The sequence below is a fragment of the Spea bombifrons genome, chromosome 12 (assembly GCF_027358695.1).
Source record: "Spea bombifrons isolate aSpeBom1 chromosome 12, aSpeBom1.2.pri, whole genome shotgun sequence".
In the NCBI taxonomy this organism is placed as follows: domain Eukaryota; kingdom Metazoa; phylum Chordata; class Amphibia; order Anura; family Pelobatidae; genus Spea; species Spea bombifrons.
This window is the reverse complement of record NC_071098.1, coordinates 12,046,232-12,060,975: the sequence shown is the minus strand read 5'-3', so window position 1 is coordinate 12,060,975 and position 14,744 is coordinate 12,046,232. Positions and strand designations below refer to the sequence as shown.

General features: G+C 38.9%; 1 protein-coding gene and 1 long non-coding RNA gene across 4 annotated transcripts in view; both read right to left on the bottom strand.

Annotated features, from left to right (window-relative positions):
• Positions 1–3,677: 3,677 nt before the first annotated feature.
• LOC128470286 (uncharacterized) lies at positions 3,678–5,731 on the bottom strand. The gene is made up of 2 exons (XR_008346018.1): positions 4,880–5,731; positions 3,678–4,791 (listed from the first exon to the last, which is right to left on the bottom strand). It is a non-coding gene; the product is annotated as an uncharacterized LOC128470286 (long non-coding RNA).
• A 154-nt stretch (positions 5,732–5,885) lies between these two features.
• The window catches only part of NCAM1 (neural cell adhesion molecule 1), a 122,411-nt gene continuing 113,552 nt past the window's right edge, over positions 5,886–14,744 (bottom strand). For 2 of the 3 annotated variants that reach the window (XM_053452280.1, XM_053452277.1), the window contains 4 exons: positions 11,437–11,644; positions 10,684–10,800; positions 8,041–8,769; positions 5,886–6,486 (listed from right to left, as the gene is read on the bottom strand). In XM_053452280.1, the coding sequence (XP_053308255.1) occupies positions 6,366–6,486; positions 8,041–8,769; positions 10,684–10,800; positions 11,437–11,644 (1,175 nt within the window). In that variant the 3' untranslated portion in view covers positions 5,886–6,365. The remainder of the gene's footprint in view (positions 6,487–8,040; positions 8,770–10,683; positions 10,801–11,436; positions 11,645–14,744) is intronic. The other variant, XM_053452278.1, reaches the window with a different exon arrangement.

Below are 14,744 nucleotides of genomic sequence, written 5' to 3'. Positions count from 1 at the left end.
GTGGTTTAAATGTCTTGGAATGGCCTAGACAAAGCCCAGATCTGTGGTATGACTTTAAGATTGCTGCACACCAGCAGAACCCATCCAACCTGAAGGAGCTGAAGCAGGTTTTCTTCGAAGAATGGGTGAAAATCCCAGTGGCTAGATGTTCCAAGCTTATTGAGTCATACCCCAAGAGATCTGCAGCTGTAACTGCTGAAAAGGTGACTCTACAAAGTGTTGACTGGGGTTGAATTGTTATGTACGCTCAAGCTTTCTGTGTTTGTTTTTTGTCTTATTTCTTGTTTGTTTCACAATAAAAAATATTTTGTAGGTAGACATTTTAAGTGGTAGACATTTTGAGTAAATCAAATGATCCAACCCCCAACAAATCCAGTATAATTACAGGTCGGAATGCAACACAACAGGGAAAATGCTAAGGAGGTGAATACTTTTGCAAGGCATTATACAGGGAAGGGCAGAACTTACTTATTTTCTATTGAAATTGATATTTTGGAGCAAAGTCATATTCAGTAACATTTCCTTTATGGCAGCGCTTGTAGATTCTTTATGTGAAGGATAATTTAACAGAGGCCTTCAAGAGTCACATTGTCTTACTGGAGCACTGAGGTGCTCAATGACAAGAACCAACACAAATGAACACTATCAAACGGTATTTAATGAAAACGGGGTTTATTGGCCTCATTTAACAGTCTTTATGAAGGGTTAACACTTGCAGATTTCTAAAGCAAAAAAAGCTGTACCAGCCATGTACTGTATAATGCATAATTCAATAGGTGTTAAGATTTTGAAGAACTCCTACTGATTTAACAATACATTATACAGGGGCAGCCAACTCTTGATACATCAGAAGAACCCCATTTTGGATGGGCCTTCATAAAGTATAGTGAAGCCATAGAGTTGAACCCACAACTAACGCAAACCCTGCTATCAATTCTCATATAAGAAAAAGAACATTGGGGAAAAAAGAAAACTATGCCAGAGTTTCGGTTTTTATTGATTGGGCCCAGTACATGCTGCATTGGGAGCTTCCCTTTACTAGTGTACGTAAATATACATACTGGGCGGAAAAAGAGAAAACCTTGGAATAACAGGAATGGGAACCTGTTTCTATTCGTTCAACTGTGATAAATCTGCAGCTAAATCATCAGCTAAGTGATACCTTTTAATAGAGCGACCTGTTGAAGGCAATGATTTGTTAATTTTATAAAATGTTACTAATTGATAAGTTGTTGATTATGTTGATTAATCAAATCAGTATCTATTTATTCAATAATTGTCTTGACATAATTGTCCAGATATTTATTTTAAAAATGTACATTATGGAAGCTATGTCATAACGTGGCCCAACTAGTATTATCTAATCATTGCCCATCCTGAGGCACTCGTACAAAGGCAACATTCAGTTACTTAATGGGGAGAGACATAAGAATACGGAACCTGGGAACAGGAAGTTAAGATGGCAGATCCCATAATGTACGCTAAAGGTGGGCTTCGAATATATGTGTGGCTTATGTAAACCTGTTCACAGCATTCCATCAGTGTGATTAGTGTACACAACTCTCTACAATTTTGGCAATCTACATTAATTCTTCACCGTCCCCTCCTCGTGGCGTCGGTGTCCTGAAACGTTGCTCCCTGCGCGTTGAGTAGAGCATGCATTTGGCTAAACCAACCTGTTATATCTTCACAAAGACATAAAAAATAAATCACAGCCTCCGTGTCACCACATTCATTTTCCATAACTTTTATTGAACACAAGTATTTTGACAGAATGCAAAGTCATCCGTTAGTACTCAGTATTTACAGCAGTGAGAATGGGAATAAAGTCGGTAGTCGATGATTCACTCGGTAAAAAGGTTTGTAACAAGACAGAAGGCCCCAGAAGTAGGGGATTGTGGGTAGGGATGTGAATGGAGGCATTTGAATAGCAAGACACACAGCAGGCCAAGGGTTAAAGTCAGGCCTTATTCGGGAGTCCTATACAAAATGTGTAAAAATAAAAATCATTATCTCAAGCAATGGGCACACACACCTCGTGTCACATTAAACAAAATAACACTCGACTATCCAAAAGACGTAATGGGGGTTGCCTTCCTCTGCAGATTGATAAATATACAGTGCTTAAACATTAGAATAATACATATGTACTTATACATGACGTGTGTATATTCCCAGGCGTGAGGAGACAATTCTTGGTCCCTACTATCAGAAAGTGTCAGGAATCTAGTTGAAGGGTTAACAAAAACATTACATGAACAAAACTGGCTCCATGAAGTGTTTGTGTTCATATATGTTCTTGTGCGTTAGGTGTTTAAAGTCACGATCATGTCTTATCGGGTTGACTAGATTGTATGTTGGGGTTTCGGTTTGTCACGTGTAGAGCTTTCTGCACTTGTTTACAATTTTAATGACGATTCTTTTAGTTTCTTTTAATTCTAAAGCGATGAGCTGGATAGGTAGGGAAAATAATAAGTCACAATAACCAGACTCATGGGTAACTGAGTTGTGAATCCCTCCATTTTCATCCCTAGCGTTTGCCGAGAAAACACAAAAGACCATTTTTCACAGTATTAAAGTTAGCGATCCTCACCTTTTGAAACGTCATTGCGTTAAAGAAAAATCGAGAAAATTACCCCTTTTTAAACTTTGCATTTTTTTAATGGTTGTTCACTGTTAAAGGCGTGGAAACAGAGGAATAAGGCTATTTCTTTTTCCTCCTTGACATACTCAAAAAATGGCAAAACTCAGTCGGACTGATGATGTCCTTTTCAAATTTAGATTTTTCTTACGTTTCACCCGAGCTAGCCTATGAAATCCTTCCACCACCAAATTGTTTTAATTCCTGATACTATGACAAAAAACACATTTCACACTAATATTCACACATTTACTGTGCACAAGCTGACGGCGAGAATGGGCACAATTGTATTGTTTTATGTAATAAAAAGCTCCTGCATTTATGAACGTTCCCCTTTAAAAAAAAAAAAAAAAAAAGTAAAGATTACATTTATAGATTAAAGAACATCTGTTTTCTGTAAACTAAGAGAATGTTTTGCCAATGTTATGGCGGAGGTACAGAAACCTGAAACATATATATTCATATTCTCAGTGTCACTGGGGTATAATACAGAATGGCTCTGGGAAAGCGTATTCGAGAACTCTTTGGAATGTAGTAAAAATCAGCCTAAAGAGTAAACTGTAAGGTACAAATATTAAATTACAGATGTCAAGCTGATATTCAAACATGAAAACTGCTCTTAAGGAGTAGGGTTTTATTCCATGACTATGAATCAGCTTAGGGTTGGTGCCTTTAAACATCGTGTATGGAAACGATTCACTGACGTGATCCCGGGATACTTTTCTGGGTGTCTAGACCCAAAGTAAGAATCCTCCAGCGCACTGTACCTTAGTATGAGATTTCCCCAATGTTTTGCATATCGTTCTGGGATTTATGCTGTGGAAACATATCGTGGCACCGGTGTATAGGTGTAGTGTGTGTTTTTTTTTAACTGTAAATTGTTTTGTTTTTTTTTAACTTGTTGAGTGACGATACCTCAAACCTTGATATAATTATTGATCTGTTGAGTGTTACATGGGTAACTCAACCGGCACTAACCAACTGTCCCTGGTATCTCTCGGGTACGGTTCACTAAACAAGTTAATTGTGACGTTCCTTTTGGGATATTTCTGTTTTATTTCCTGATTGTAAATCACTGCATGAGCCTGATGTTTAAGTTCTTTACCAATGAACACTGTTCACGTATAAAATAAAGTAGAGATTAAATAATAAAAAGGGGAAAGGCAGATTAACACATCCTACAGTTTTAATGTGAAACCAGAACAATACACAATAAGTGGACAAAGAGAGGCAGGTCAAGAAAGTCTGTTTTGAACAAAAATTACTTTCTGAATATCTTGTCTTTTACGAGATAAAATTTGCAATTATCTTTCAAAGTCCACAAGAGAGAAAAGCACTTTAGGAGATCCTTAATTGGGCAATTTACGAACCCTTATCTAAAGAAAATTACAAGTACCGTTTGTTGAACAAGTTTAAGGTAAAAGTCAGTAACGGGGCATTTTTAGGTTTGTAGAATTCAACAGGAGCACACGATAGCAAACATCCATTAACTTCTCCCTCAACACATCTCATAGCAAAGCGAGCATGCTAATAATCTAATATATCATTATATATATCATGTCTACAAAAAAAAAAAGGCAGTTACACAAACTCTCCAAAGTAGAACACATAATGTAAGATTGGAAACAAAAATAACCTGTAAACACTGACAAATAATAATAAAAAAAAGCATTCCCTCTAGTGCCAGAGTGTAAGAGCTGCCTACACCTCTAGCACTCAAAGGGTTAACAAAATGTACATATCAATACTGCTAAATTGAAATATAAATGAAGAAAAAAAAGCGTCAATATACATTTGGCATCCTAAGAAAGGAAATGTATAGTGTAAAGATCCCAAAGGTGGTTGTCTGCAGTGCTGGGACGGATGAACTGTGAGCGTGGCGATTTATCCCCGATCCAACGAACGCGGTTAGTTTTAAGAACGCCAGCTCTCTGGAAAGGCAAAGTCTGCTACAGAACTATTTTGTGTGTATCGGGTAACTACTGTTGTCTACCAAGAGTAGTAATTGCGACTAACATTGTAAATTTGGAACAAAACATTTTATATTTGAGAAGTTATCCTGTTGAGGAAAAAATCATCGTACCACCCAATGGATTTATTCAATGTGCTATTCCTTTGACCCATAATGTTAGGATCACTTTTAAAACCTTCTACTGCAACATTTTTTTTCTTATACGTAACCCTCGTTGTGTTTAATCACCAATAACTGAAAGGTATGTTGGCAATTTCCTAACCAACTTCTGGAGTTTCAATCTCTCTACACTCAACACTTGACTACATATAAACTGGTGTGGCAAACACCCAATTGCCATTAATGTAATCTAAAACTTCTTATACTACGCTATTTTCCAACAGTCTAGTTGGACGGAGGTTGTTTGTATGTCCCTGGTAAGGCAGCAAGGGCACAATCACTCATATAGATATTCACAAACTACCCTTAATTACTTAAGATTTAGTTGAGCATAGGGCTTTAAATGCACTATTACACAGAAGCAGATGAGGTTTTAATCAAAGAGAGCCTAAAGCTAACACACAAGTGACCCTAATAAGCTAGATCGGCACAGTTAGTGGCGAGACATCCATTTTTGTCCAAAATAACTGGACTATGAGAGATGTTTTGGACTTGGTGCCCACTGGCGACTCCTTAATGCCCCATGAGAATACACACAATCACAAACTTGTTAGTTTCTCCTAGACCATAGAAAACATTTCAGAGTCTTCAGAAAACACGTAGTAAGATAGAACAATCCCTTCCACATGAGACTTACAATTACTGAGATGCGTTCATAGTGCAATTTAAAATGATAAACCATTTCAGGTGCAATAATCCTTTCCTGTTAGGCAGACTGAGATTTGACAAAAATACAGGGTACAGAGAGCACACGTTTCTACGGATGAGAAGAAGGTGTAAAGCATCACGTCTTACGTCAATGTGTAGTCTTTTAAACTGAGGTGTGGTAAGCAGCGTGAGCCCATCTGGCACTCAAAGGGTTTCGGCGTCGAGCAAAAAAAGCCAACATCATTGGGGATGTTTGGATCTAATCTCTACATTACATCCCATACGGTCCTTTGTCTAAACGTCCACCGATAGTTTAGGTACCGTTAGAAAACCTTTATGTGGACCATTCAGGAAAGTCAAGTACATTTCTTCGAAATCAAGTGTTGGTGTGGAACTATTATTATTCAGGAATAAAAAACAAAATAGACTCGCCATTTTTTGTTTTAGATGACAAATACCAACGTGTGCTTTCCTTCATGTTTATTAACCTAGACAAACAATTCAACATTTTTAAATACAAACCCTTTCACTGCCAGAGGAGCATATGGAGGATGAGCGGAGTTACAACACAGTTAAATACAATGCTCTCGGCGGTCCAGACCTATGCCCTTCTCAATGACAAATATTGGTCAAGGACAAACTGGAACACACTTGCAGTTTTGAAGACACTGCGTGGGACTTCTCGTACTGACATTTCCCCCCTTGGTTTTGTTCGTAAAAAGCATGTGCACAAGAGATAAACCCTTTCTACAATCTCACAAAAAAAACAAACAGGTTTTCCTTAAAAAAAATAAAGAGAAAAACAACAAAGGCCAAGATTTGAGAGGAATGATGAAGTGTGTGTATGTACCTCACTCTGTAAATGGCTAGCATGAGGCTCTTCAGACATTATTTTCGTATCACTTTCCCTTTCCCCTTTAACACACCCCCCTCCCCAAGGCGAAATCATGCTTTGCTCTCGTCCACGTTTGTTTGAGTGGCTTCAGTGGGAACTGTTTTCACTTCTGCTGGAGTGCTCTTGCTTTCTGATTCATCTGGCTTAGAGTTCTCTTCTACAGGGGCCTTCCTGCAAATAATAAGCAAAATAGAGATCATGAATACTGTACACAACACCGCATGTATCTGATAGTAAACACATATTCTCTGTCTACACTGAGACTCGAGCAGATGGGCTGTATCTATCTGATGGCTGCTACGACCAACTACATGAAAAACGGAAGACTTACTGCATAATGAACAGTTACCGCACCACTTGTGTAAACTTTACTTAGTATTGTTTGTTAAATAACTATAAAAACTACACAATGTTCCGGGCAGCTGTGTATTGAAGGACTACAAAGGGTTGTCGAACATTGGATGGGGTAGAGGCTCTGACTTGCATGGATTTAAATTATTTAAGCTTACACATTTGACCATATAGAGGAACGGGAGGTACTAGCAGATATAAAGCTGGGAAGAATACATTTGGATATATGTTTTGAATTTATCGGAAGAGCAGTTAATTTTGTATGTGATGGAAGTGGATAGAAACGGTTTCCGGCCACTGGCAGAACTCCAAGTTTCAGGAAATGTCTTGATATTTCTTCCCCCTCCGCCCCCATAAAGAGTCACCCTATTTTAGAGATGGACCCTTTTTGTAGTCCTGTGCTCTATCGCTAGGACAATCTGTGTTCCATAAACACTGCTGACCCACTGTATTACTTGGCTATTAGCTGTGCTTCTCACCTAAACTGCAAACATAGTCATGGGGCTTACTAGTCTGTTTTTTTTTATTTTTACACATGCAAAAGCTATTCATATGCCAAAGATGCCCCATAAGCACTTGCAAACATACACACATTGGTACACAAATAACATTTGGTCCATTTTGGAATGTCTTCTCTCTGAAATGTCAATTTTGTGTGAGCTATAGTGTTACTATCCTCCCTCAAAGATGAACACAATCTTACTATGCAGAGCATCTTAACAATCAAGCCTACAGGAGCTCAGAAAATGGTTTAAGATAACCAGTTTTCTTATTATAAACAGACTTTGTAGCTTGGGGCATTCTTTTTCCCAAGTGCAGAGCCAAGCTCTGCTGCTTAATATTTGAGTATAGAACTTGCGGGTAACAGCAGATGGCTTAAGAGTGCTGGTTAGAAGAAAAATGGTTAAATAAACCTTGCAAGACCCAATAAAGTATTCTGCATAGTGGTGACAAAGACATAGGATGGAGTAGAGGAACGGCGCATCCTATACATGGTGTGCGATTTAAAAAAAAAAAAAAAAAAAAAAAAAAAAGCAATGACCCAAGGAAGTCCAGTAGAAGGGGATACTTGGTACGGTTGCTTAGAATAAATGGAAAAAAAAACCTCTAGCACCAGCAGCGCTTGTTGAACTTTAACTACTATGATTCTCAAGCAGTCCACGCCTGCCAAAATGGTAGCCGAGCATCACAGGAAGTTGAGTTCATCAACAGCTAGAGACTGGCATTTACCCTTGTAGTTCTACTTCGGCCCTACCTTCCATCTTCCTTGGATCAGTTAATCAACAGAGATGTTAGAAAGACAACCACATGTCACAACACAACACCAAGAGACAACACAAAACACAACCAGCAGAGGATTAAAAGAGGCCATACTCGGTCTTTGAAGCAGGCGGTACAGAGGTGTCTGCAGTGGAAGAAACCAGATCAGCAGTTTTCCCACTAGCCACAGTGGCAGGAGTAGAAGTTCCAAGAGCTGCAAAAACATCCTTTGCAAGGTCAATTTCTGGAGTCTTGAAGGTCCCCCCATCAATTTGAAAGTCCTCATTTTGGGTGGGTTTTGGGTTGGTGAGGGAAGGCCCCTCAGCCTTGGTGGCCTCAGTTGGACTTTTCACTTCGCTGGGCTGTGCTACTTCCTCATCTGGACCTTTGGTACCTGATGGCTCCTGCTTCACCTGCTTTGCCTCAGGAGTAGCTGGGGGGCTGGTGACATTTGTGGGTACTGTAGCAGGTGATTTGGTGACAGCCTTTTTAGTCTCAGCACTAGGATTCAGGACACCCCCTTGGTTTGCTACAGTGTTAGATGGATTGTTGGCAGGTGGGGTGTCACTGAGATCTACCAGAGCGGCAACCTTTGGGGTGGAGGTGGGAGGAGGTGAGGAGGCAGCAGGCGCCTCTGCTTTGGAAGGAGTTGCCTGACTTGACTGCACAGAATCGGGAGCGCTGGAAGGTGGTGGGGCAGTGCTGGAAGTTAGAGTAGTGGTCTCACTGGTAGGGCTATTTTGAGCTGTAGCAAAAGTTTCAGTGATAGTGTCAGAATTAGTAGTAACAGTAGTTACAGAAGGCAGCATGTCCTCAACAGTTGCTGTGGTGTCAGCTGGATGCCTGCGAGAAGCACAGGAGCAGAAAGAGAAAGCAGACAATGAAGAAAATAAATGACCAACAAGAGAGAGAAAAGACAGACATGCATGTTGCACAACAGCAGATTGTTATAGGCACAGAGGTAAAGTAACATTAAGTTGGTTATTGGTTTCGGACATATGCTGGATAAAGGAAAATGGAAAATCCAAGGGACATTTTATTACTTCGGTTAGTACGACATTTGCGACAATCTGTTAATTCAACACAGAGACATTGGTTTATTTCCTGAAGCTCCAAACATTTTTTGCATGGGCCCGTTAAGTGTATTTTTAAAGCTGAAGCACCATGTCATGCAATATTTCTACTCCAGCACAGATTATTAAGTCTTTTCCTGATATATAACCCCTTGGGCCGGATGGCCCAAGTGCACATAAGAAGAGATATTTTCCATTCAAGGCTGTACGGTAAGAACATGGACTTAAGTACACCTGGCAGTGAAATGCGAACAAAAGAATCATATTGGGTTAAATCTGTGTATTTTGTATATGCTCAACAGTGTTTAGAGAGATGACTGCTGAGCACTGTTACTGTTTGACAATGTGGTACTAGTAAAAGCGAGACTGCCTTTTTAATTAAATAGTATCAGAAAGGGAAGCTAGGAGATATACTTTTGAGTTTTAATGAAGTTTTATCTAAATGTTATGTTCTCTCTAGTTGTAAATTAATATGGAGAATACGAAAAGTGCTTTTCAGAACTCGCCCTCTATCAGCTCAGATATTAACAAAACATCAATCAGATACTGCACTGTGCCACAGAGCTTTGTCCAGTTAGTTAGTAAGCTGGGACAAAAAATATTCTTTGCACTTATTGAGCAGAAGACTGAAGTAAAAAATGCAAGGCATGCTCAAACTATGCACACGTTTACAGTTATATTTATGATTTCCAAAATGTTTTCTCTAGGAGTATGGCACTAGTTCTTGTAGTTATCACATTGAAACATAATGTATGGAATTATGGAAATTGCTTGATGAGCTGAAGAACAGCTGAGAGAGGGGAATGCATGATAGCGGAGGTGGTAAGAGAGAGGACGATTGAGATGGTCCATTTATTATGACTTAATGCATGGTTATAAAGATAACCTGAGGGTCTGTCCAATGCACCATATCGTGGTGACCATTATTACCGTAATTGGATAAGTCGATGCATTTCGCTCTAGCTCACAGGATGACATGACGCATGAAAGACCTATATAACCTAGTTTTACTTCCAGATGGAGATTAGTATGGATTTTGAGTAAATTAATTCAACAAGTGTAATATGCTTTCTGCATACTGAACAAAGACAAGTCTAGGATAGACTCTTTAATCATTTTCTGTTAGGTGATATGCTAACTGGGTGTTACTAAAGGGAATATGAACAGCCACTGAACCATCTCACGGCGAGTAGATGGCTTGCACCTTGAAGAAGGATGGTTGCTACCAGTTTTTTATACTACCACTTGGATTTTGACTCTTAAAATAGATGGACATCATCTAAAAACAGCTTTACATTAAAGTGTACGATAGACATTGAAAAACTGTTTTACATTTGGGTTTACATCTTTAGCCATTCTTAATAATACACTTTGTCTTAACTTACTCCTACGCTTAGCACTCTGCAAGTCTCCTCGTTGGCAGCATGTGCTTGACTTCCTGATTTCTAAACTGTAGAAAATGTATCTACGAGGGTCCTGGACTCCAGAACCAGACAAAAACAATGTAATATAATTCCCTTTTAAATTAATAGACATCCTTGAATATTTGATGTTTGTGTTGATCTGTAGCAAAAAATGGACACTGCCATTTGACACATCCATACCAACATATGTGAGGATTTCCTTTTATAATTAAAAGGTAGTGTGTGTAGCTTGTTGGAATACTAAATTGAATCCCACATACTCAGGTTCTGTTAGTGGTGTAGTCTCGTTGGGTTCTGTCTGATTGCTTCCATCATGGTTTGGTGTTCTTTCCTCTTCTGTTCGAACCTCCACAATAGGTTCCTTTGATTCATCTTTCCTGTGAGCAAATACTGCATGTTAGCAGCAACAGTAACACAGCAACATCGAAATGTGCACTTAATATCTATAAAATATATATAACCTAGTCAGAAATTTAGTTCTAGAAGAAAACAATACTTAAGTATAATACAGAACAAAAACAAAATATTGAAAAAAATCTGATTCTTGTTACCAAAAGCACTCGGATGATTAAAAAACTATCCATCATTTGTGGATTTGTGGCTAGATAGATTTAAATAGCCCTTGAGGACCACATTAGTTGTGTACTCCTGTTGGATAGCTCTGTCCTAGCTTAAATGAAACTGCAATCTCCTAAACTGCTCAGATATCTCCCCAATCTGCTCATTGGATTTAGAACTTGAAGGTCACCTGCTAAAACTTTGACTGTGAGGTTCAGCAACTCGTGATGCACGTCTCCTCACTTAATTGATAAGACCCAAGGTGCTGCCCTCAGTATAGCTACAAAGGTGTACCCATGTAAACGGTCATAAGTCAACATAATAAATCGTATGTTTTCCAAATAAAGACCTCACCTTTGATCTACTCTGGCCAGTGTGTTGTACATAACAAAAATTGGCCAGGGTTTACATGTTTCCAATGAAGAAGAATAACGGTAACAGAAGACGCAACTTACGAAAATGCTGCCTTTCCTTCCTCAATGTCCTTGCCCTTAGCGCCAGGACCCGCTTTCCCACAGAAATTAACTGCAATGCACATGAGCAGGCCGCATTTATTCATGAAGTAGCAGGTTACATCCACGGCCACCAAGACAAGGATGAAGACGACAAGGAGGATGCCCACGATAGCTCCGGTCCCTAAGCCCGAACTGGTGGTAGTGGTGGCTTTGAAAAGAGAAACAATGTTATGGTTACATTTCGAGTAAAATGTGATTATATGGTAAAATTACTCTTAGCTGGACAAGTGGTACTACTAATAATTCAGGATTGCAACATTTAAAGTGTAATTTTATGATGTATACAATACACCTGGCATAAAAAAGACACGGGCACGGTTACTACCCTGGTATAAGCATTCATTTTAACCATAATGCAATGTGTTTAATAAAATAATTTATGGATTATTGTTTTATAGCATACATCGCCTTTCTCTCAATCAATATTTTCTCGAGGTTACTTCACTTATCTCGTAAAGTTACAGGTTGATCTTAAAACCTATAGTATTAAAGGCCTCTTTTTACATTTAAAATGATCTCTATGCTCACAGATACGAAAAAGTAACATGACACCGCAGCTGAACAAAACGTGTGTGTGTGTGTGTATATATATGTATGTATGTATGTGTGTGTATTTATATATATATAATATATATAATATAAGAAAGGGAGTGTGACAATTGCTTAAAGCAGCCATTCACTGGGAAGAAGAATGCTCCCCTATTGAAATAATTGGGAGTGTTTTCTGTGCACATGCATTGGGAGAAGTCTTGTGTGAACCAGTTCTGGAGCTGATTGGCGTTGAGTATACAGTGAGTCTGCGCTGGTAACCAGGTTTATAGTGAATTAATATCCTGCGTTCCAAGGAGCTACAGGGGGAGTGTGTTCTGATGAATCTCTTTTGTGTGCGAATAATGTTCAAGGAGACAATCGGGTATCGTGCATTTTAGCACATATTACGGCTGAGGGGTCCCTTTAAAGAAGAGGAAATCTGTGATCATGTATATGTTCAACATATCATTAATGTGCTTCTCTTGTGGAGGACTGGAAGCGGCTCTGAACCTTTCATCTAGAATAACATAACTTTCCAAAACAATACAATGGCATTTTATATGAAATATTGTTCCTTGCAAAATGGCAATTTGCCACATTTAATGACAGATGCACTTTAGTAGAATTTTGTGTTCTACATTTAAATGTATCCTTCATATTGGGGGCATATCTCGATAAAGGGCAGATAAAGACTGAAACTTTGATACCTTCAAGCAAGACACAAAAACCTTTTTGAGATGTTACAAGCTTTGCATACATTGAGTACATGTGTATAGCCAGGCTTCAAAACCTGCACACCATGGTATTTCATTATGAGGATTATAAATTCATACTGATAAATTGTTACAAGACTTTATAGAATGTTTTCCTATGTATTCTTAAGTGATGTGGTTCCTTTAAAAACTATATACATTTGTGAATAAGCATTTAGTGATTGCCTTGGAATATTGTTTTACATCCAAGAACCTTACTGATGATTGGCTTACTGCATTGCCCTCATACTTACCAGACATGGTAGAACATTTTTAGAAAGATCTTTGTATTTGTCTACTACATACTGGGCAGTTTCTTAGCAATCTGAACATCTCAAAGATGAATGCACTAAAGTTTAAATGGGTGAAAATAGAAAAATGGCAACCTTTTTATGCAATCTTGGTGTATGCATCTCTATATTGGATAAGTCCAGCCTTTACTTGAGATATGGAAAAGAAAAAATGAGATACTTGAGATGGGTTTTACACCTTTCAGACTTCATAGTGCATCAACCCCATAAAATGATGTAATAACCATATTCATACCTGGAAACCAGATTCTCCAGGTGAAGCCATGTTTCTCCGGGTCAGTTTCTTCTTTCTCCTGGCAGGGGCGATGTTTAGCTTTCCACCCACTAAAGTGAGGCTGGGCTACATGTACCTACTCCAGTAGCCATTCCCCCACAAGAGGGAGGGCTCCATGTAACCTAACATGGGACATTTCCTAGATAGGCCCATACTTTAAAGTATCTTCTGTTTGTGACGCTTCAAAGTTGTAAGTAATATCAACAAAATATTACCAAAAGATACTGCCTGCATGTATGCCGCTGGAGTCTACGCATAAAACAATGACAGGGGGTAACAATCATGGTTGTGACTGGGCCCGCCACTCTAGGCGGCCTCTGCGACCACTTGTTCCTTTAAAGCCACTAGGTGTGGGTAATACCTGCAGGTAGCTGCATTAGAGTGTAGAGATCATCCAGTCGGATGATCTCTCAGTTTGCATGCTGTGTGTGTGACTGATCCAGCACGCAGGAAGTGACATCACATCCCCTTCCTGCGTGCTGGATCAGTCTGCACAGAGGAAGAGACACACACTACTCCTGCATGTAAGTGGTGTGGGCTGTAGAACAGGTCGGCTGTTTGGGTGTAAAGATAGCACAGGCAGGCTGTTTTGGGGGCACAGACAAGCTGTGTGGGGAAAAGATGGCAACGTGGGACACGTTGCATGTTTCAATTTTGAGTTTGAGGTTTCTAGTTAAGCCCCTGAACAATGAGCGTATTTGATCTCACTGCATTTCAACAACACAACTCTTTTCTAAAAAGGAAATCCAGTCCTTCATAAGGCATACCCTAGCGAGTTAATTCTCCTAGGTCCAGATGAGGATCCCACCCAGGGAACCAAAAGGAGCCAGAGAAACACAGTTTAATGTATTTTTTTTTCTAGAATTTTTATTAATAGGAAATCCTTCAGTGTAACCAAACGTACAAGAGATTCAAGCATCATAGCTTCTTTTTTCATCATTTTATTTACATACATCCAATCATTAAAAAAAACAAAAAACAAAAAAATGTAAAAGCCATCACTCGGAGGTCGTCTCGGCGGACAAGACAATGTATTTATGAGGAGGACATGAGGGAGACTATGTGGACATAACAATTACAAGATTAACTTTGTAGATTAAGATGTTTAACAAACCAAAATGTACACTAGAGGTGGTTCCTAGACAGTGGAAAAATACTGATGTGTCTACATTCTGTTTGCAGAATGTCCAGACAAGATACTGTTTATGAGATACGCCATTTTGCATTGTACCTGTCACTTCCAACTAGCTGACATTGGCAATAATGATAAAATGTATAATTATAAGAGGTATAGGAACCAACCCTAAAATGAAATAAAAGATGATTTTTGAAGTAGTACTGGGGAATTGAAAAGAAAGAAAAAAGAAAAAAGCACCATAT